This window comes from Penicillium vulpinum (genome assembly GCF_028829585.1).
Source record: "Penicillium vulpinum strain IBT 29486 chromosome Unknown utg000004l_segment0_segment0, whole genome shotgun sequence".
Taxonomy (NCBI): domain Eukaryota; kingdom Fungi; phylum Ascomycota; class Eurotiomycetes; order Eurotiales; family Aspergillaceae; genus Penicillium; species Penicillium vulpinum.
The window spans coordinates 502,455-525,031 of NW_026643244.1; the positions used below are offsets into that span (position 1 = coordinate 502,455).

General features: G+C 45.4%; 9 protein-coding genes across 9 annotated transcripts; 2 read left to right on the forward strand and 7 right to left on the reverse strand.

Annotated features, from left to right (window-relative positions):
• Positions 1-361: 361 nt before the first annotated feature.
• On the reverse strand, positions 362-1,141 carry N7479_008742 (uncharacterized protein; the record flags this gene model as incomplete). Its single annotated transcript, XM_057256435.1, has 2 exons — positions 362-1,072; positions 1,127-1,141. 2 exons carry the CDS (start codon positions 1,139-1,141, stop codon positions 362-364), a joined length of 726 nt encoding a protein of 241 aa, XP_057103893.1.
• Positions 1,142-3,805: 2,664 nt separating this feature from the next.
• Positions 3,806-4,261, reverse strand: N7479_008743 (uncharacterized protein; the record flags this gene model as incomplete). The annotated part of the gene is made up of 1 exon (XM_057256436.1): positions 3,806-4,261. The coding sequence occupies one exon, from the start codon at positions 4,259-4,261 to the stop codon at positions 3,806-3,808; it is 456 nt and encodes a 151-aa protein (XP_057103894.1).
• A 983-nt stretch (positions 4,262-5,244) lies between these two features.
• N7479_008744 (uncharacterized protein) lies at positions 5,245-6,185 on the reverse strand (the record flags this gene model as incomplete). The annotated part of the gene is made up of 3 exons (XM_057256437.1): positions 5,245-5,362; positions 5,432-6,012; positions 6,084-6,185. The coding sequence occupies 3 exons, from the start codon at positions 6,183-6,185 to the stop codon at positions 5,245-5,247; spliced, it is 801 nt and encodes a 266-aa protein (XP_057103895.1).
• Positions 6,186-7,345: 1,160 nt separating this feature from the next.
• N7479_008745 (DUF3431 domain-containing protein) lies at positions 7,346-8,154 on the reverse strand (the record flags this gene model as incomplete). Its single annotated transcript, XM_057256438.1, has 3 exons — positions 7,346-7,426; positions 7,482-7,524; positions 7,595-8,154. The coding sequence occupies 3 exons, from the start codon at positions 8,152-8,154 to the stop codon at positions 7,346-7,348; spliced, it is 684 nt and encodes a 227-aa protein (XP_057103896.1).
• A 2,654-nt stretch (positions 8,155-10,808) lies between these two features.
• N7479_008746 (uncharacterized protein) lies at positions 10,809-11,498 on the forward strand (the record flags this gene model as incomplete). The annotated part of the gene is made up of 2 exons (XM_057256439.1): positions 10,809-11,216; positions 11,370-11,498. The coding sequence occupies 2 exons, from the start codon at positions 10,809-10,811 to the stop codon at positions 11,496-11,498; spliced, it is 537 nt and encodes a 178-aa protein (XP_057103897.1).
• A 1,605-nt stretch (positions 11,499-13,103) lies between these two features.
• Positions 13,104-15,041, forward strand: N7479_008747 (GMC family oxidoreductase; the record flags this gene model as incomplete). Its single annotated transcript, XM_057256440.1, has 1 exon — positions 13,104-15,041. One exon carries the CDS (start codon positions 13,104-13,106, stop codon positions 15,039-15,041), a length of 1,938 nt encoding a protein of 645 aa, XP_057103898.1.
• A 116-nt stretch (positions 15,042-15,157) lies between these two features.
• On the reverse strand, positions 15,158-15,827 carry N7479_008748 (GNAT family N-acetyltransferase; the record flags this gene model as incomplete). The annotated part of the gene is made up of 2 exons (XM_057256441.1): positions 15,158-15,614; positions 15,679-15,827. 2 exons carry the CDS (start codon positions 15,825-15,827, stop codon positions 15,158-15,160), a joined length of 606 nt encoding a protein of 201 aa, XP_057103899.1.
• A 450-nt stretch (positions 15,828-16,277) lies between these two features.
• N7479_008749 (aromatic amino acid and leucine permease arlP-Penicillium chrysogenum) lies at positions 16,278-18,019 on the reverse strand (the record flags this gene model as incomplete). Its single annotated transcript, XM_057256442.1, has 2 exons — positions 16,278-17,318; positions 17,378-18,019. 2 exons carry the CDS (start codon positions 18,017-18,019, stop codon positions 16,278-16,280), a joined length of 1,683 nt encoding a protein of 560 aa, XP_057103900.1.
• A 1,743-nt stretch (positions 18,020-19,762) lies between these two features.
• On the reverse strand, positions 19,763-21,783 carry N7479_008750 (ankyrin repeat domain-containing protein; the record flags this gene model as incomplete). Its single annotated transcript, XM_057256443.1, has 2 exons — positions 19,763-19,991; positions 20,180-21,783. The coding sequence occupies 2 exons, from the start codon at positions 21,781-21,783 to the stop codon at positions 19,763-19,765; spliced, it is 1,833 nt and encodes a 610-aa protein (XP_057103901.1).
• Between the last annotated feature and the right edge of the window lie 794 nt (positions 21,784-22,577).

Sequence of the window (22,577 nt, forward strand, 5' to 3'; positions counted from 1 at the left end):
AATTATCTAGATATATGGTATTGTAGGGTTCCATTAGCGGCGATTACTAAGTTTCTGCAGGGCAGAAACTCCATTGTCAAATTTGGTCCAAATCGGCTGCCGTAGTGCAGTAGTGCAGAGGTTTGCCATAGTAAACACCATAGCAAATGGGACTAAAGTGGTCGGAAAGGTGCCAAACCCCAACGCCGGACAGGCTCGTCTTACGACAGCTAGTGAGGTGGCTACAATGGATTTTGTAAGTATTAAGGTGTTAAGGTTGTAGCGGACCCAGTTCTGTAAGTGTGGATACATAACTCTATCCTACAAAAAAGACATATTCATTGCTTGTAATTCCGTGTGGGTCGATTTTATCGAGCGCTTTTTAACATAGAAACCAGCTCTTTGGAGGTTCATCTTTTATCCGTCCCACAGGCCTCTGTAGCGCAATCGTTTCCGATCTGCCCTCTTCGCCCTTCGCACCTGGCTGATAACAAGCACTTGCGGGCGAAAGTGGACGGTTTGGTTTTTGCCCATCTTTAAATTTGCTTATCAGATTACGCACGCTACCCGAGTTGATATTATGATGCCAGGGCTGAAGAGGGCGGGGAAACTCGACTTGCTCAAGGTCTACAACCATAACTTTGCTTTGTTCGGGAATGGCATCAGCACAAAAAAGGAAATTATCTGGTTTTGCGTCCCAGTATATTGCTTTGTGCTCATCGAAAGCGCCTAGCGCTTTCTCAAGGTGTATCTTTAGCGCTTCCTGCTGGACGCCGAAGTTTCCTCGAGCGAGATTATGTGGGGTGATCCCCTCAACCTCCGAAATCACAAGCGCATCAAGGCCATTGAAGGAGCCTTGACCAAAAAAGATTGGAATAATCGTTCCTTGGAGGTTTTCCAACTTTTTGTATGCTTGTATCTCTTGTTGGAACTCGTCCTCCCATCCGATCCTCTGCTGCTTAACTATAACTGTCGATGTTGATAGAAGATTGTAGTATAATGGAGAGGAGAGTGTCAGCCGAAACACCGTGCGCCCTGGATCTAATCGCTCGGCCTCTGTCACATTGATAGGCAGATCGTTTAGATAGAGTGTCTAATACTACGTCAGCTTATCCAAATTGAAAGATACCCGATGATGATCACTGACCTTGCAGAGTTCCATATTTCGAAGTAAAAAGAGAAAAGGTGTTGGATTGAACAACGTACGTGAAATAGCCAAGAAAAAAGTTCAAGAGAGCTTTGAATGCTCCAGGGCCGGATGGCTGATTACTCATACATATACGGAGTACAGTGACTGGACATAAGTAATTGCATACCCCTTGGCCCCACCCAACTCACCGCTGATACCGCCTTCCTAAAATATATAACATGTATGGATAGAACTACCTAGAAACAGTATAGGAAGCAGCGGTTTTTTGTAGGCAAATTCCTGTCTTATTTTTTCCCTGACTCTTAAAGCTAGTGCTCTTATATATGCAGTAATAGTAGAGATAATTATACTTTATGGAGATTCTTTTGACGGGCAGAATATTAGGTAATCTTAGGGGTGTGGGGCGGGATGCAATTATTTATGTCCACTGACTGTATATCTCATCGCGCCCGGGCCTCCAGGGGTAGGTAAGGCTATTACATTTGACCAATCAAACCACTCGAGTGGCAGCTGACTCCGCCACATTCCAGGCAATATATATGTACCCACTCTTGCATTTAATACATAGTTGGGATTAAAAAAGGGCGGGCGTACCGAACTAAGTCCAAAATACGGTAAACACGCAGAAGACGAAAGAGCTCATTCAAGAAGGCTTATGATTACAGCACCAAATGGAATGCCAATGTCTTTATAATATTGCAAATTCACGTCACTAGCAAGATCTACTTGTTTGACAGCGACATGATGGCTCAGTGGTTACCGTCTCCCCCCCAAATGGTACACATAATTAATTTTATGCTTGTTCTATTTGCCAATGATAAATACAGAAGTGATAATCACTACCCATTGGCTACTTTAATCGTATAGGCCCTTGTAAGTATAGAACGGGTGACTTAGAGGGATTTCTGAAAATGCTGATAACGTAGATCTAAGCGATGCCCCAGCTACAAGAACCAGTCTTGAATGTTCGAATCCTCAGCAAAATCGCTGAATTCGAGAGATACGACTGTACAGTCTTGACGTCAGACTGCGTTTCTATGAAGTTCTATGTCAGGTACAACGACAACTCGAAAGGTTATGTTTATGGCTGTCCCTCTATTTGTAGAATAGCGTCGTCAGAGTTCCACCTGCTGAAACTTCACTACAAGATCCGGGTTGCAAAGCGTCTGCTAGGAAAGGAGGAGTGGTGCTATATAAAGCGGAAATACAGCATTGAAAGAGATGAATATTTAGTTCTAAGTCGTGATATGAATTTGTAGACGATTTCGTACCCGGATGTAATGAAAGTTGAAGCTACAGATTCATACAATAATTTAGAAGGAACTATGCCACGGTTGGTATAGCAATATATTGATGTAATCGAGAACCTACATCTCTTTTCTGTATCCTGTTACTCCTGAGCCAAATCATAATAAGAAAGTGCAGGATGGCCTAAATTTAGATTTCTAGTCTTATGTAGCTATGAGGTGGAGGATTATCGCGACAGATGTGATTTGACACTAGAGAATTTGTCAATCTACATATGCACTGGGGCTATGAATGGGTGCAGATCAACTATAAGCTAAATTAGCGTTTGGGTCCATTATAAAAGGCCCATGCCCTCTTCTATTGTATCCATATACTCACACGAAATTTTCACAACATGGACAACAATATCTCTGAGGTACTTCAATAAGGTTCCCCACTTCTGCGTGAGTCATAAATGCCATATGTTGATCAAAACGTTGCTGACTAGAGAGGCTCAATTCATCGTGTCATCGAGCGCAGGGGTATACGTCAATGGCATTTAGTCGACACTTACCAATTATGTTCGCGTTTTGTGTTTCTCCAATCTCTTGCCTTATGTCCAAATTGTGTGCATGTGTTGCATTGACCTTTGAACACGGTACGGCTGCATGATTCAAATTGCGTTGGTTGGCAGAGGGCGTAAAACTTCCCATCAACACTTTCTTGCCTCTGAAGTATGTCCTGAATACGTTTTGTAGGGTCCATTGGTGAATTGATCGAATATGGATGAGCTGATATCTAAGCAGACCTAAGTGGTGACTGAGCTCCTAGCCCTATTCGGTAGTCCAAGGTATATGTTACTTACGTGACTTTAAGATGACTAGGATTTTGATAAGAAGAGGCTTAAACCAACATTCAATGTAGCCATTTTTGGTAGTCGATTTACTGTCAATTAGCGTTTTTTGGTGCGAGGCAGTCATCAATCATGTCATCGAGGCTAGCAAGGCTAGCTAAAATTAGGTTATTTGGCTTAACTGAAAAGATTACTTTGAGGCTTTAGAATTAAAGGAATGTTCTGAATTGAAGCTGGAAATTTGATTGCAAAGATTTGCCAGCTTTAGGACAACCATGGATGCGCGGTCTTGGAACCAGCCTGAGAACTAGTCACAAAGAACAAAAGACTACTCCATAGTGTGCACATGCCTGGGTTATCACCTTGCGCTTCACAACTTGAGAAATATAGAAATGAAATAACAACTCATTCTTATATTTTATGACTAGGGTATAGGGGCCTGTAAAATCAACGCCGCAAATGACAGTCTCTGGCGCCAGAAACGGCTGCCTTTCGTACATTCTATGAGGCCTGCATTCGTTCTCATAATCTGCTTGACACATACACACACAGTTACTCTTTTCTGGCCTGACTGCTAAGGCCTCAGCACAGTTTGATCAAAATTGATGAAGTGATATACTGTCAAGGTCGTAGGTCACCAACCAATCGCCGGTGGTCTCATACTCAGGTAGTTTGAGCTCCGGGTTGTGTCTGTTCATTCCCCTTGCAAACAGCACCTTGGCATAGCAAGGGTCAAACACGAATGTTGTTTCGCCGGTCACAGAGTTTTTCACTTCCGCCGTAGCCAAAATCTCGTCTATGGCGATGTACTCCTCCAGCTTCGGCACAGATGCCTTCTCGATGTTTTCCTTGATGTGATTTGCAGTCTCGATATCGAGCCGGGTGTCAATGAAGTATAAACTGTTTGGGCCGGCTACTGCCACGTATGGAGTATCCGGTGCCACAACCTGGAGGCCATATTCTGTGTTGGTAACGTTTGGTACATAGCTGCCTCGATATTCCTGTTGGAATGTTGGCGAGCCTTCGCATGGTCGGAACGGGTTCAAAGTCATGATGATTAATAGTCAAAATAGCATCGTGGTATAGGAACAAGTTGCCTATGGGCTGCGTCATATGTCTGCGTGTGATTCATACATATATTGTTTCTCTGAAATAACCTGTCCAGGACTAGCGGTCAGAGGCATGTGACAGATGATTATTGGTGGCTTACCACACGCTAAAAGCTGACATCAATTCGACATTCGAAAACATGAGTAACTATTGGCCACCGCATTGCTACCCTGGGGTCCCTATCAAATGCACGGACCTACGCTGCTAGGTGCGGTGGTTAGTACCAGTGTCCTACGGACTACTCCGTACCATGTCCTATCTTTGCAACCCCCCATTTTTAGAATGCTGTAGGATCCTGAAATTTCTAATATCGTAGTTATGAGGCCAACAAGTATATCAAAGAGGACAGACACATCAAGCAAAATTCTGCTCTAGAATATATAGAAAAGCACAACAGCCTGACTTGGTAGAGTCAAATTGACCTGACTGGAAGTCAGGATTTGGGATCAGTTACTTAAATGGAAGGGAAATCGTGGCGATGAGAGTCGCTTTGGCCGGAAAGTTTAGGATATACAATATATTGAGACGTTGCGGCTTCGCCGGTGCCTAAGCTTAAAAGAGCCAGAAAATCTAGGAATGCATGTGATAGTGCGGGTCGACTGCCAATTTAGATCTATCAGCATGCTAGACTTCCAAGGTCTGGAGGCCCCAAGATCCACAATAAAAAATGCTTATGAGCCCTCACTCAGAGGCCAGCTCGCCATTATGTGACTCAATAGACTATCTAACCAGGTGAGTACTTAGCAAACCCAAACGAGAGAGACGCCAGTGCAGAAAGAAAGAGCCGACGCTCCATGCTGTTCCCGCCCGTCAAAAGATAAGTTTGGCAGCAATGACAGTAGAAAAAAGCATAGCCAAGGCCAAATGCGCCATTGCTGAATTCAACGTCTGGGCTTGATATGTTTCAGGGTTAGTTGATCTTGGGCTACTTGTTTGCCTTCTCCAAATCTGCAGCCCAGAGAGCTGCGCCAACAGTGTTCGTGAACGAAAATGGAATCGAGGCGAATGGTACCATTTCTAAAACAAAAGCCGCAATTCCGAATCTGAGGGGTGAGTCAGTATATGACTGGACGGCACTAGGAAGAAAGGGGAACGAGATGGAGTTTACGCACCCAGTGTACGCAGCCTGGTTGTTCTTCACCCACTCCTCTCGCATTGTATAATCCCAGCCCTTGAGCTGGAAATATCTGGCATGAAGCACCGGTCCTGCTCTTTTCCCCTGCATGAAGATATACAACACCGTCCCGACCACAGGAATGAGGTTCAGGGGCAGGTAGAGCAACGATCGCAACAGCGCCCGTGGGTTCAACTGTGCAAGAGGTCGAGTGATAACCTTACCTAGTCTGGCCATCGCATCTTTTCCTCCCGATCGGGGCTTCATCTGGCGTCCTTGTGTTACGAGTGGCTCCTGGTCACGCGCGACCAGGGTGCCATCGAAGGTGTCGATCAGGGCTTCTTCGACGAGAAATGAGCGCGAGAGGACGTTTGTTATGGTGGAACTTTCGCTAAGAACGAGGATCGCCGCTGAAATAGCAGCCAATGGGCCACTGGTGAAGGCCATTATGGCCATCTGCGGCACGTACGTGAAGAAGAACATGATACTCGTGACACCTAGTCCCAGCGAGATAGTTCGGCCGGCGCGAGAGATAAAAGGGCGCCAGAGGTCTTTATGGGTTGCAAAGTAAACAATGCCCTAGGAAATTCCAATAATTCGCGGTTAGAGACGGTCCGAAAGCACTCTCCTTGAAAGGCATAGCTACTCACCTTAAATGGATACAAGTATGCGCCTGACGTGATCACATCTTGAGCAATTGCCTGAGTGCTTTTGGCCTCAGCAAGCACTGCTTCTTTGATCTTCTCGGACATGTTGTAGCCTACAAGTTTAGCAGCATTGGGTGGAAAAGAATGAGTTTGGAAATCGTGGGAGGTGAAGATTGGGATATCGATAAGATAACAAGCCTTGTGGTGACGTCATTGAAAGGAGCTGTCAAGCAGGAATAAATGTCGATTTATACATGTGTCTTCAAAAGGCTGAAGACCAAAATAGCAGATCGATGAACGGGGATTCCTCAACTATTACGAACATCTTTTTCCTTTTTCCTTTTTTCTTGTGCCGAGTATCCTATTCATCCGCACTGACAAACACTACGATTTACAAGTTTTTCCAATACAGGGCGACTGCAGAAGAGATCAGACATAATAACTGCCTAAGAAAAGAATTATCTAACCGGTCAATCTGGCCTCTATAGTGGGTTAATTTTGTGTCTCATGCCTTCGGGGGATGCGGAAGTGGTCTCGCATATGGCGATATCGAAATGATACATTTCGAAACTGTACTAAATTAAAAGGCACATGCTTCAAAAAAAGTCATTCTTGCACTCTAGTTGGTAGGTAGCAAGTGTCTGACAATGATATATAATAAATTAGATAAGTATCAGGGTGCTTGACCTGGGCGATTTCTAGCGTGGACCACATTCCCTCAGTGGGGCAAGTTTATATCTAGAATATATACTACTTAGATCAACAAATGCAAGAAGAAACACTATGGCTGTGACTTGATTAGAATTACAGCTATTGATCCGGACTTTCTTCCTCTGGAAGTCGGAAAGCGCAGATGTTGCTCCTGACTGCGGCAGGCTGAGGAGGAGCGGCCAGCGCACGAACACATTGGTCCCATCTGGGGCATAGATGGGGATGGATCTAAGAATCAGAGTTATAGCAGGTAAAGCCGAGCTTACGCCCTAACCACCGCTTGTATTTTGCTTGTCCCCGACGCAATTTAACGTCTCGGCCAATCAAAGACACACGAGTCCATCTAGATGAATGTGGAACTCGCTGGAGTTTGGCGTTATGAGTGTGCGCACGGTGGAAATCATGGGAAAACCAAACTACAGTTGCTTCAGCAGCCCATAACCTAGTTGTTAAACCCCTCAATAAAATGATGACCTAGATCAAAGAAAAACCGACGAGCTTGGGCATATGCATATGGAGAGGGTCATGTGCCTCTTCCTGGGCAATTGGGGCATTTAACCCCGTCTATATTTCAGCTGCTTCTTTTGTGGTGCCGCAATGGCTGTAAGAGTTTTGCCAGATGGCAATGGGCCACACTATTGAGTGAGATCAGTCTGAATCCATAGTTGAGTCGCATTAATTCCCACTTACCCATCCGTAGTTATCACATCGGCATTGCTCGTAAATAGGGCAACTGAAGACGAAAACATAGTTGTTAATGTCTCCCAGTAACCAACAGACTATGTCTCCTAGAAGGTACTTACTCGATCGCTTCCATACCGAACACCACATGCCACAAAGTTTCAAACACCCAGCCAACACCGTAATCGTCAACAAGGGGTATACTCTTCTTGTCCATCCAGTTTAGCATACGGATATAATCACTTTTGGGTCGCTGCCAGATGCGAGCTCGGCTGACCGCAAACTGGGCGCAACAAATCCCCCCAATATGTTCCGGAACATGTGCGTCTTCTCCAAATATCTCTTTGTATATACTGGGAAAGTGTGCCCGCACATCATTATTGTCGATGTCTGCTTGCGTGGGGCTATTTGGATTGATGTGGATCGGACAGCCTGGGTTATTCGCACAACGCAGGTTCAAATAACCTCTCGCATCCACAGCTTCGCGGCGTAGGCTGTGCAGAACATTGCTTGTTTTGGGGCCAAATAGATCATTATGCCATTGATCGGGATTTGCATGGAGAAAAATCGAGTATGGGGGGAGTTCGTCGTATAGGTCGACAATGAACGAAAGATAAGCGGAGGCTTCGCGGCCGCGAGAGGAGTGTGCAGAAAGTAGTTCTGTCTCAGGTTTTCGGTCCATAGTGTAAATAAACGGAGTGTTGTCGGTTCTGACCACGGGCATCCATGTTAGTATGGTCGGCTGATGGTCGCCTGCAATTGGACGGGGGTGTTGACTTACTGTGTTTGAAGATAATCACGAAGCCATCTCAAGTCATCTGAACGTGTCTTGGACATTACCAAAGCCACCTTGGTGAAGTTTGCATTGTAGCTTTGAGTTTTGTTAACAAGTTCAGATAGCGCCGCGATCTTTTCTAACTCTTCTTCTGATCATTGTCCTAATATCAGCATTAAGCCACACCGAATTTAATAATGCAATTTCGTACTTGTGTTGCGATATTTACTCAGAATTTGGACCGAATGGTAAGCATTCAAGTGACCGAACTTGATAATCATGAGAACCGCGCAGGCAAAGATCATCAATCCTGATAATATGAGTTTATACCTGATACACGAGGCTATCGATCTCTTGAGCCGCGCTGGATATACACGACTGTTGGATCTCCTGTGGCTAAAATTGTCGCTGTTCATTCTGAATTTTATCTACTGTGAAAAAGTAGAATGGGGAAACAGAAACTATCTCGGTTTCCTGGATTTGCGACTTGGCTCGCAGACCGTACGTTTGGGGGCCGTATCTGCGATACGCGCTTACGACCTGTGAGGCTATGCCCTCTTGGAAGCTGGGCATTCAATTGAGGCTCCACACAAGGTTTAACTTAACTGGCTGTGGGGATTTTGGCCAAGCCATGAAAGAGGCTCAAGGCCTTAGTCCCATAGTACAAAGTACCATCGCCTCAATTTGTTCTCTTTCTAAGGCGATGAAAATCCTCGGAATAGAAAAATTATACTCTCATTTTTTATATCTATCACAGACCATACACAGCTACTCAAAATATCTACCTACTTTTCGTGCTTGGAAAGGGCAGACTATGCCGACCCATATTCTAATGAACGTGAGCCTTTTCATGAAATTAATGTGTCCAATTCCTGGATCTCTAGATTGTAAATGTATATCCCTATGGATTAACCAGGATTGAGATCAAAGATTTAAATGTGACGGCATAAACTTGTCGTGGCGATGTAGGCTACAACATATGTACCATGCCTAAGCTTGATATTTCATTGGTCCCAATCACTGTGTACGTGGCTTACCCTTGCATAGTAGGTGATCCCTTGCCTTTCCTGTTGATATTACCGTATCCAACGAGTCATTCACCCAAAATTTTCTGACCGATCTTTGTATTTGCTGCCATTGTATGCTAGTTTTATACAGACGAGTGCGAAGGGGCATAACGGCCAATGTCCCAATGGACTTTTTGGCCTAGTTTATGCCCTAAAATGCCTTATTGGTGCCTTATTTCAAACAGGCAGAAATTAAAATACCTGAATTACAATGACAGATGTCTTATTAAGCAAAGTACCCAAAGTGCTCGAGTCCAATAAAATGAAGCTATTCCCACCATACAAAATATTGTGCACCCGCCCCCCGACCGCTTACCGCTTATTCTACGAAGTTGAAGTCGCAACTGTTTTCATCCGCATTTGTTGGTGCGAGACGCTAAGCGTAGATCCCAATCCAAATAGCTCACTATCGTTAAAGGCGCCTAGTTAAGCCCGTCCGGCTGATTTTGATCTGGTATTTGTCCTTGAGAATGGTGCGAATAGCTTCATGGGTGGTTTTTTGTTAGAGAAGATCGAGTATCTCGGCTTTATGAGGCTCAATATCGATAGACGATGGGTGGGGATAGGAATAGCTCCAGGGCGATGACGATGATGGAAATGATGATGGGAATAGCTTCATTTACAATACACTGTATAGAGCGGTCAAAAAAGCGGTCTAGAATCAGGCATCATTCAGGCATAAACTAGGCCAAAAAGTCCATTGGGACATTGGCCGTTGTGCCCCTTCGCAGACGAGAGTATCCATGTAGCCTTTTCTCTGTTGTCATTTATTTGTTTTCGCGGTCAATAATAGAATCATGTCCTCATACCGACACCTGTAGATGAACTAGCCAAATCTTAGACGTTCGCATTCTCAGGCGAAAAAGAAAAGTTTACCATCTCTTTCTTTATTTTATTTTATTTTTGCACTCTCCGTTGATTCAACATTTGCTTCGTGTTTTGTTCACAACAATTGGACAACAGCCTCATAACGGGTTTGAGTCGGGGTATGAATATAGCCCGAGGTCTAGTTGATCGAAGGTCAATTTTGGATAATACATTGGATACACTTCCTTGAAGAAACTGAAGTGTTTGAATGTCCTTGGTGCTGAGACCTTTTGGTAAACGAAATGGAATGGCGAACAAAAAAAAAAAGAGCACTAAGTGTTGGAGCAAGTGGTATTGTAAAATAGGGGGGTCCAATGAATGGGTTTCAACTCTCTGTATTTCTGTATCGGCTTCTGGGTACAATTTATATGAAGCCTCGATTACATAATATTAATTACAAAACATGAAGGATTAATAAATCCTCCGGTATGCCGGACTTCATGCACCGACACTAAGTGAAGGCCTGATATCCAAGGCAACCTCCAGGCAACCACAGCCACAAAATAACATCCAATATCTAATCACTTTGGTATATCAACTTTCATCGAAGAACATCGAACAAAAATCAAATACTCCCATATTTGCTTTCTTTCTTTGAGACTGCTGTTGCTACTCCGCTTCTCCACTATGCCTGTTTCCACATCTCTAGATTCCAAGCCGACGGTCTCACCGACAGGTCCCACTGGCGCTTTCATGGTCGAGTTGCTGATCTGGAACGGGTCGCCCTTCAATGATCACTGGGCTTATTTTGTTAGGTCTCGTGCGGACCCTAATATCGGCGTAAAGATACATGCGACCGGTAATGTGAGAAATGGCTTCGAGTTCAAAATTAAGCGCAGTGAAAACTTGCAAACAACTGATGACATCCCGTCGACAAGGGTCCCACTGCAATGGTTAGACGCAGGGTACTTTGACGAGACGACTATGCTTAACGACGGAAAATACAAAATTGACAATATGCCTGTTTGTCGTTTCGAGAGGAGCGTTTACGCGATCAAAGCTCCAGGAAAAAGTCTGAACACAGTCAGTGACGGGGTAAGTCTCTAATTCAGATGCATTCATTACATGTCCCCTAGAACGAATGCTATGAGTGTGTCTTCTGTCTTCTCTTGGGGCCACATCTTTGAGAATTTATACATGGCTCTCTATTACCTCACTGGGATATGTAGGCTAATTCGGATGTCCTAGGCCAAACCAGGTAGGAAAGTTATTCAGAGGGATTGTCAAACATGGATTGTCGAATCTGCCGATCAACTTCGCCGTGACAACATTTTGAGCAATGAGGTTGTCGCTTATCTTCATGCAATTCAACAATAATGGTGGATTGAATCATCTCACGTGGAGATATACTGATCCTTTCATCAGGGCGCTAAGTGTATGAATTCACAACTCAATCACGTTCGGGTTATACTGCTCCGTACTGCAGGATGGGTCTTGTTCAATATGATGTACCCTAAATATTCAGCCATGCAATATTATGTGCATCCGTACGTGGACAATGACGGAATAAAAATGCTCGGTGCATGCAACCACTTTCGGCTAGAGTGAACATTAAGCAAGTCACATTTGATGTACCTATCCGTTGACAGATGAACCTTCTGATTAATTCAATAAAGCGGGCTGCTTGCGACTTGTTCTGGCTAGTACTGGCTGTGTCAACTGTGGCCGCCCCGCTTCAGCTGATGCTCTCCATGAACATTGTTTTATTTGTCCAATAATATTGCTTCGGAGATAGAGGATTCTAATTCTCAACAAAACCTTGTTCTGCAGGGGCGCTAAGTCAATTTCAAGGGGAAGTGGGTCATGTCTAAAAGAATAAAGCGCTGCCACAAGGATAATCATGGAATGCTGGAAGTTTTAACACTAACATTGCATCGGTATGTATTTGCTTGTCCTACCTCAGTATGGATAGATGATTGCTTATTTCGTGACGTGACGGGACCTCGGGCAAGAGGGTTCATGACATGTCGATCCTAATTTCCGGCATTGGACACCTACATGCAGTAGTGCTATTTAGTGCAGTGCACATGTACTCGTTACAGTAAATAGCTAATATAAATACGCACCCACGAGGCAATACCACGCGACCTCGTTAGATTTTGAATTGGGCCGGAAATATGCAAGTGCATGACAGAGGGTTTCCAACAGGATTGGAATGGCTTCTATATTTATTGAGTTAAGTTGTAGTAGTTAGGTACACAAGTTGTAAAGAGAAACATAGCCGAGGTATGGAGTACATTGTATACTTTCATGACCTTGATCTCCTTTTTTCCCCATAGAATATAAGCCCCTATAGTGGAACCCAACGCCACAGTGACCTCTTGGAAATATATCTGGTTTTGAAAAAGGTTACATTTTATCAGCTTTCTATAAAGCGCTCCTACAACAATAGCCATGTGCATCGTACAGAATAGATTAATTGCATATTCTCAAGATGATTGGTCGTCCAAAGTATTGCTATAAAAGAATGTGTGAAAGAATGACTCCACTTTACTTCGGATTTGTTGCTGTAGGGGGGCTACAACACTGGTGATCATGTTAATCTCGACCCGATACGGAGCACCACAATAGCTGCTTAATAACCCCCACTCGGATGTACTATTGCATTGAGACTGCTGAATGTAGTGCGATCATGCGAAGATGTGAACTCGGCACTGCGTGAACACAGACCTCTACGTGGGGTTTTTCCAGTGGGGTAGGGATCAGCTAGCCACTGCCAATAAGATATGCGAGGCTTGAGATCCGATCGTCAGGAACTCAATCTCGCTTGGCTATTGAATCCAGTTTTAGTAACATGGCATTGAGCTAATAATAATTTCCCCGGCTCTAACAAGAGGGGGTGCGGTATAAAGACAATGAGACCTACCGTCTTGGTCGGCTTCTTTTCGCACATTTGACTCATTTTAAAGTGATATATTCGTCATGCTTTTTGGTCGCCTTCTTGGCGTGGCTGCGTTCTCTGCCATCGTCAGGGCTGTTGAGTTGTCGGGCTATGAATACATTGTGGTTGGCTCTGGGGCAGGAGGTGGTCCTTTAGCGGCGCGACTTGCCTTAGCAGGCCATCGAACGCTTCTTATCGAAGCTGGAGATGACCAGGGAGCAAATCTGAACTATACTGTCCCGGCTTTTTCCGCCAAGGCTTCCGAGGATGAAGCTTTGGCATGGAACTTTTACGTCAAGCACTACGCTGATGAGTCTCGGCAAAAGCTCGACTACAAGACAACATACGAAACTCCGGACGGCAAAGAATACACGGGCTTAAACCCACCAGCGGGTTCCACCATGAAAGGCACACTTTACCCCCGTACCGGAACGCTTGGTGGTTGTACCGCGCACAACGCTCTCGTTACCGTATACCCACACGAGTCTGACTTCGAATACCTTGCTACACTCACTGGAGATGGCTCATGGTCACCCGACAACATGCGCAAGTACTTCAAGCGCATGGAGAACAACCGCTACCTCCTCCCATTGCTCAGCGGCCACGGCTATGATGGCTGGCTGAGCACTGAGACTGCGCCACTAAGCATTGTCTTGGAAGACCCCCAACTCCTAAGCCTCCTGCTTGGCGGAGCATTTTCCCTAGGAAATGTGACCAAGTCAATTTTCAACATTGGCACTCTCCTCGCAGGGGACGCAAACTCGGCCGCAAGCACCCGCGATACCAAACCAGGATACTATCAAATCCCCATCGCTTCCGATGAAAGCTCCCGTAATGGTCCTCGCGAGTTCTTGACCGCTGTCAGGGATGCAAAAAACGCCAATGGGTCCAAGAAGTTCCCACTTGACATCCGTATGAACTGCCATGTTACCAAGGTCACCTTTGATGAGACTGTTACCCCTCCTCGCGCTACAGGCGTTGAGTTCCTAGACGGCAAGTATCTATACAGTGCCAGCCCTCGTTCCAAGACCGCCGGCAAAGGAACACCAGGCTCAGCAGCAGCTTCACGCGAGGTTATTGTCTCTGGCGGTGTGTACAACTCGCCCCAGATCCTTAAGCTCAGTGGTATTGGACCCGGGGAGGAGCTCCAGAAATTCGGAATCAAGGTTATCTCTAACCTTCCCGGTGTCGGCACAAACCTACAAGACCACTATGAGACTGCGGTGCAAGGTCAAGTCCCGAAGAATTTCAGCGCCCTTAACGGATGCACGTTCAATAATGGCGATAGTGATCCCTGTCTTGACCGTTGGAATAAGCCTATCCTTGGTAACCACGGTATTTACTCATCTAATGGATTCGGAGCTGCGATGTTCTATAAGAGCTCCGTCACTGCGGATGATAGCTTTGATGTGTTTGTCTTCGGCGGGCCTATCAACTTCCGTGGATACTTCCCTGGATACGGTGTCAATATAACTGAACATCATGATTGGTTCTCGTGGGCTGTTCTCAAGGCTCACCCTCGTAACACCGCTGGATCTGTGATGCTCCACTCTGCCGATCCACTCGACATGCCCGATATCGTTTTCAACTACTTTGACACTGGCTCTGGTGACTATGAAAAGGATTTGGAAGCTATCACTGAGGCTATTCGTGTTGCGCGTGGCGCCTTCGACCGTCAGTTGGTTGATGTATCGGAAATCCTCCCCGGTGATGATATCCAAACAGATGAGCAGATCCATGATTACATCAAGAATACGGCTTGGGGTCACCATGCTTCCTGCACCTGTCCCATCGGAACTGATGATGATCCCATGGCTGTTTTGGACTCCAACTTCCAAGTTCGTGGCGTTTCAGGCCTTCGTGTCGTGGATGCCTCTGTGTATCCACGCATTCCCGGAACGTTCACTGCTGTTTCCACTTTCATGGTGGGCGAGAAGGCGGCTGATGTGATTCTGGACGCGGCAAAAGCCAACCAGTGAGCTTGACTATTTACTACCAGTATATTATAATCATCATGAGAGCAGCATTCAATTCTTGGATACACTATGTACATATTTGACAAATGCCTGCTATTTTGCAATTAATACTCCTGAATTCATGGACGCTCTAGCGCAAAAATAAAAAGGTCATCTCCATCTTCTTGGAAATCACCCACGACCTTGAAGCCGCACTTTTCTAGGACACGGCGACTGCCAGCATTCATCTTTTCGCAAAGAGCAAAGGCTTTTTCAGCCTGTGGTAGATAAGCATCTTCTCCCTCAACTGCCCGACGCGCCAGATTCCACCACATCTTCAACATCAACTGCACAGCCTCTGTCGCGTACCCTTTCCCCCAAGAGTTTGGATGCACTGCGTATCCAATCTCAGGAAAGGGGTCTACCTGATTGATGCTGAGAGATCCAACAACTCGCTCCTCTGTTTCTGGGATTGACTTGTCCACAATGGCATAATTGAATGAACGCCCGATAATATCAGGTGGACCATTCCTGAACACCTTGGTTGCCATCCATTCACGGGTTTCTTCAATTGATTTGAATGGTATATTGGGAGAGCTAATACAGTTAGCACGGTGAATATTCGTCACGAACACCTGCAGGTGTCGCTTTTTGTACTAACTTCATTTCTGCCACTTCGGGCCGGGAACGAATGGCGAAAAGTGCGGGGGCATCACTGTCGGTAACTGGCCGAAGAAGAAGTCGATCACTTTCAATCGAGGGCCCTGGGTATGGAACGATCACGTAGACAGATTGTTGAGGTAGGCTCATCTTGAAGTCTTGGGTAATTTGTTTCGCGATGTGTATTTAGAGGATTGTGAAAACAATATAAAGAAAATTGGACGGTAGCGCTAAACCAGTCCGGGAGCCCGATTGACTCACAATTAAGCACTTTTATATCGGTATGCCGAATACTGAGTCACTTTCTATTCCTTTTTGCGCTCGATAGCTCTATACATGCAATTCTACTCTTGTTCCTTTTCCACTCCCCAATACCATTCCAAACAATAACCAAACAATAACAATGAGGGTGAGAAATTGTTGTTTTCGATGCGCGAAATGATGCCCCGCACCGGCGACCACTTAGCCCTAAAAATCGGCCAGGCTGGTGTCCGGGTCTGAGGCGCTCTCATTGACTCGATATCATATTCATGGTAAATTGTTAGACCTCATCCAGGATAAGAACACATCACGGAATTTAATTTGCCGATATAGTGCAAATTATGACCACAAAATATTGATTTTCTCGAGGCCACGCTTCGGCCTAGGTTCTGGCTCGGGATTATTGTGCCAGCTTTCGATGAAAGACCGAACGGGGATTTCCGCCAGTGGAATGATCTTCGTTTTTGCCCAAAATTTGTAGGTGAAATACACAACAACGATGAATGGCAGGTTGAAGTATGTCGAAATAAAGCTTCCAGTATTCCAATGGCCGCGCATAAACGTCGTAAATCCTCCGGTAAAGAAAAGAAGAATGTAAACGATCAATGAGATCCAAGTTATGTATGGCTGAAATGGTGCTGCCCATGGGAGCTCCTTGTGGCGGTCAATTCCCTGCCTCTTGCATCCATAGTAAAACCTGAGATAGACGATGCAAATGCACATCAAATTCACTAAAGTAGAGATAGAGACAAGGTTTTGTAGCCATGTGAATACCGTACTAGCCGAGCTAGAAAGACTCATGTATCCAAGTGTCATAAAAGTGCCGTAGAGCGCAACAGCAACATAAGGAATACCAAAGCGGTTAATACGTTTGAAGACAGCAGGAGCATGACCCTGGGTTGCCATGCCGTAGAGGATTCTAGAACCGCCTAGGATATTGCTGTTCCCGGAGGACCATGCTGAGGTGAGAACAACTGCGTTGATAATTGAGGGAACCACCTTAATGCCAGCATGGCGGGCTGCGATAACGAAAGGGGACTGCGAGGCTGTCCCTGACGAGCCCAGAAGATCTGGATCGGCAGACGAAACAATTAGACCGACCATGAAGATTGTTATCACGTAGAAGAGCAATATGCGGACAAAGATACGTCTGGCAGCCATGGGAATAGAATGACGAGGGTTTCGAGTCTCGGCTGCAGCGAGAGTGAAGTTCTCGATACCCGAGTAAGCGAAGAGAGCGTTGTCAAAAGTTTTCCAAAATCCTAAAAACCCGCCAAGGGATCCTCTCATTCCCAAGTACTGGACGAAGGGTCCATATGGGGCTTTCCAGTAGGCAAATCCAATGGGCGAGTTGTTCGGGGCTCCGCCGCAGGTGATTACCTATCAAAATAAATTAGCACGAAAACTAGACATGCTCCGGATTAAAAGGGCGCAATCACCAAAGCCATTATATTTATACCTATAATGAGCATGATCTTGAGGATAGAAAAGCCGAACTCGAGTTCTCCATACACGCGAACAAAAACAAACGCAGTGGAAAGCATGAGTAATCCAAGCACAGTGATCCATATCGCATTATTGACTGTGATCCAGAATTCAATGATAACAGCGGCAGCGACAATCTCCGAAGGAATCGACACAATGTAGGAGTATACTTGGTTCCACCCGTTGGCGAATGCTAGCGCGGGGTCACAGAAGATCTCTGCATATCGAATAACACCACCATTGAGAGGTACCAGGGCTCCCATCTCACCAACTCCGAAGACGACACTCGAAACAGTAGCGCCGATTATTGTATATGCCAAGAATGCACCCAATGGTCCAGCTTCCACAATGGCACGGCCCGAACTCAGAAAAATACCCGTCCCCACAGTGCCGGCGAGGGCAATCATTTGAATGTGTCGGTGATGGAGACCCTGTCTGAACTCGTGAATTTCCTCGAGTTGCCTGGCGGGATTCTCTATATCTCCATTTCCACTCATTTTGCCCTCGTTATAGTTAGGCACCTTCTGGTTGGACACAATGGGGGCATGACTGCCGTTGTCGTCCTTCAAAATATGGTTCGCCATCAAAGGTGACATTGAAAACTCCGTAGCGTAACACAAAATCTTTGGAAATTGAAAGACTCAAGTTGAGGAGAAATAAATTATTCTTACTCGTACCTTGCACATAACTAATTATTTTCTCAATTGTGCAGATCACGGCCGCGGGCATATTGAGCAAACAACAGCTACTCAGAAAACGCCAATTTGCAATTTGCATCTTGTCGTTGGCTAATAAACCAGCTAGCCCCTTCCACAATGAGGTTTTTCGCGTAAATGTCAGAAATGGTTTGCAGCGGGGTTAAATAGGGCATCGATTTACTCCCTGGGTCCTCGTCTGCTGCCCAGTTGTGGAGCATCCCATAGTGGGCCACGCCTTGTCGAATATCGAATTTCTCCATAGCTACCTATCTAAATACGGCTCATTTGATAATCCTCTGCCACTACTGTGTTTCCGGTAGTGTAATTGGAAATTGGAAAGTTTCAGCACCGATGGGCATTTTATATTGCAAAATAAGTTAGGCAGGCAGGGCAATCAAAATGGATATAAAAGCAAAATAGTAACAAATTACTGTCTCAACTTTTCCGTTCTCGAAGACGCCAGTTTGTATCAAGTAGAGAGTGATCTATTATTGCCCAATTAATACGGAATTTTGCGGACAAGGAACTTACATACATATGGATGCACTGTATAAACCAAAGATTTCAAAATGGATGTGGCCGTGTGTGCTTTTTTTTCCTCATCGGTCTTTTTCCGCTTCTATGAGACTTCTTTGTTTGTCTATTCCTTTGCTTTTCTGTTACAACCAGTGCATCCACATCATATAATACGTGGAGCTTTGTCAAGCCTTGGGTATATGTTACTTTATAAACTCTTTGACTCCAGTTCAGCTTGTTGATTGCTTATTTTCCCTCTGTGTACTATGCTTGCTTTAGTTTTTGATGATTTGATTAACCTATATTTCAAATCCCCATTTCTATCTATCAGCTATCATATATCTAGTGACATATTCCTTTCTAGCTACATCTACATCTATATTATTCTTATATATTTGATGAGAAGAGAACAAGATGGGGTTCTAGTGAGAGGGTAGACAGGCTGGAGATACATCAAGAGCTGGTAATAAGCCAGAATTTATTGTTGTGGTACTTGCCCGTCTTTAGGCACGCACATACTGGGAAGGTGCTGGAATTGCCTCCGTTCTTACCTTCAGTTTCCTCTGAGTCTACAAACACAAGTTTCCCGAAACCATGCACTCCTCTTCCATCATCAGCCACCTTTACCTCGACGCCTTCTCTGAATCTCTTCTCAACTCTTCAACTGCTCGGATCATGGAACAAATCATCGAGCACCAGTGCCTCAGAACCAGAACTGCTGGGTTCGCAATGCGATTATTTATCGACGTCATCTGCTTGGTTCCGGTTGATGTTCAAGTTTTTATGGTAGTCCCGAAAACCATTTCGCTGCACCTGGCTGTTTTTCGTGCAGGGGGTCCAGCCATTGTTTTATCTCTTTTCATGCTTTTTTTTTTTTTTTTGCAATTCATATGCTGGGGCCTTCTTGATTGCTGGCTTTGCAGAGGCAAGTGTTCAAGTACATCACACGGAAGCGGTGGAGAATCCTCCGATGATTGAGTCTAAGCAACGTGGAAGTTGGTGGAAGAGAGAATGGCTGCGCTCGCAGGTAGCTCGGCAGTTATCTTATTTCACGAATACCATCTTTTCCTATCCAGTCTCTCTATTCTGTAAATGTACTAGTTTGTCTGTGAAATATCGCGTTGACTAGAATCCTGCTGGATTCCATGTGCTCCACCCCATTTGCTCCAGTTCGTCGCCATATGTCTCCCATAGTGTCGCTTCTGAGTTGGACATCTGGCTGGAGCCTCTTTCTGTATCATTATATCTTTCATCGGAGACTGCATTTTTCGACTCGTAGTATTCAGTCACCCCGGGTCTCAGGTTAATGACGTGAGACTGGCCATCGTTTAGGAGTTCCGAATTGTGAACACGGCTAGCAATGGGATAGCACTTGATACAGAAATGATGCTCGGGGCACGCGCTACAGTCGTATATATTCCCGAAGACATTCTGATTGTGGGGGCAATAACAGGTCAGCAATTGGAAAAGCGGTTCTTCACATGAGAAAATAGGTAACTTACGCCTAGACAGAAATCGCATATCGTGCTACTGCATGTGTACCTCTGTACACGCTTGGGGGTAGATGCTACATCCAACTCCGATTGCAGAGAGACTATGTCCCGAAGAAGGGAGATTATCTCGGGCCCAGCATTACACAGTTGCGCTAGTTCAAGCGGCGTCAAGATCTCTGTGCCTCGCCGGCATTGCACCGCTGGATTTGCGCCATTTTTCAATAATATACGAACAGTATTCACGTGGTCTCTGCTTTCGGAGCCTATCTGATTAAGATAGTGGTTAAAGAGGGGGCAGACAGCCCAACACAGCGGCGTCCACCCATCACAATCTGCTTGCTCCACCGCTTGGCTCCGTTCAGAGGGCTCGAGTTGAGAAAGAATATATTCCACGGTATAGTTATTACCATACTGAGATGCCCAGTGTAAACAATTTTTGCCGTAGGTGTCGGTCACCATCATGTTATCCTGGAAAGCAAGCAGGACGGTATCAAAGTTTTCGATACCATTAGCAGCGGCGAAGTGAATTGGCAGTCTTCCCGAGACAGGATCGACACATACTGGTGAAGCGCCAGCATCGAGAAGAAAATCGATCAAGCTTGGGGTAGCTGAGAAACACGCTGTTGCCAGAGGACAATAGAATGTTGCCGAGACTACCATTCCGACAGATGCTCCCGATCGGACGAGACAATGAACAACGTTCTCCATAGAGAAAATGATATCTTCACGCGCATATTCGCTTGGTAATAATGCCGAAATTAACGGCGTTTGGTCCCATGTGTTGGGCGATATCAAATTGGGGTCAGCCCCGTGTGCTAACAGAGCCTTCACGCAATCCAGGTGCGATCGACGACATGCAGAGTGCAGCGGACTCCCCAGATAGACAGAGACACAATTCACCTCAATTTCGGGCCGTGATAAGAGTAAATCGCGGAAAGGCGCTGTCTCAAACTCAATTGCACAATGAAGTGACGTTTCCGTATAGCTGTCTGCCACGTTTATATCCGCTCCAGCTTCAATCAACGATGTGAGAGCGTCAATGTCTCCCTCTCCTTTCGTAGATAAAAGAGGCGTACAGCCTTCGAGGTCTCTCTGGTCTAGATCCAGCTGTTCTTTGAACTGCAAAAGGAGTCTGATAACATGGGGAGCACGACAAACGGCCAGATGAAGAAGTCCCTTTCCAGTATCCGTGGTAGTGTCCATCAAATTAGCGCCACCTTCTATCAGGACTTGTATTATGTTTTCATCGCGTTCATAGTCGACTGCAATGCAAATTGGAGTCCATCCGTGGTTATCTCGAGTATGCAAATCAGCACCGCTAGCGAGTAGGGTTTGAATGACTTGAGCGCTGCCGAACTTTGCAGCATAAAAAATCGGTGACCAGCCAGCCTGACCGGGTGCATTAGGATCGGCGCCCGCATCGAGCAACAAACGCAAAATATCCGGGTTATCGAAGGCGTAGACAATGAGCGCTGGCCCTTGTTGGTCAACATGATTCAATTGAGGGTGGTGGTGTAACAGTTCTTCGACGACTTCAGTCCGTCCTGATCGAATCGCATGATACAGTGCAGATTGGTTCATTTGATCACCAGTATCGCCATCAGATTCATGCTTGTCGAAATCGTCTGGTATCTCTTGGTGCTCAGTATCCATGGCGGGTTTGCGCGTAATCTTCGGATTGTGCAACAGTGGAGCGTTAGAGTTGCTCGCTCTCCAAAGATATTTTCTAAATTCGATATTTCAAAGACCGTATTTGTTGGACCAAACTTTTCCAAAATGGTGTTGTCAATCTGAGGCTTAGTGAACGTCAGCAAAAGTCAAGCCACCATTCGTATAGAATTCAACGCCATGAACTCATGCAGTCACATTCTCAAGCTATGACCCCGCCACATCATCCCACAGAATTTTCAGCTTGGTCCCCGAAGCGCGTGGTCATTACATGGCTACACTTAACGGCTTGCTGAAAATGGTCGTCTTGGTACGGAGTAAGTAGGCCAGTCTTCAAGCGTTGAGGTGTGGGATTCTGTCTGGGCACTTCCAATCTCGTCTCACAATAGCTCAGCGTGATTAATCGTAGATGCACACAATATATGGTCATATAAACTATGAGGAGAGAAGAGAAGAAGGTCAGTTTTCTCTGCAAACAAACACCAGTGGAAGCCTGCCGGAAAAGGCATCCACCCATCTTCTCTCAGCCCTGAACAGAAACTACGATTGGGAACTCTGGGTTACGGGGGGCAAATCTAAGAACCAAAATTCTTTCAACAGGAAATATGCAGGGATATATATTACCAAAACTTGGCTGTATATATTTATTTGACATCAATCAAGATAATACACAAGATTTCCAAGTGCACCCACCGAGGGACACTGTGTGTCTAATAAATAACCGAAATGCGACCAAGTGATCCTTCAGCCCAAGTCTCCTCGGACCCGAATCAAGCATT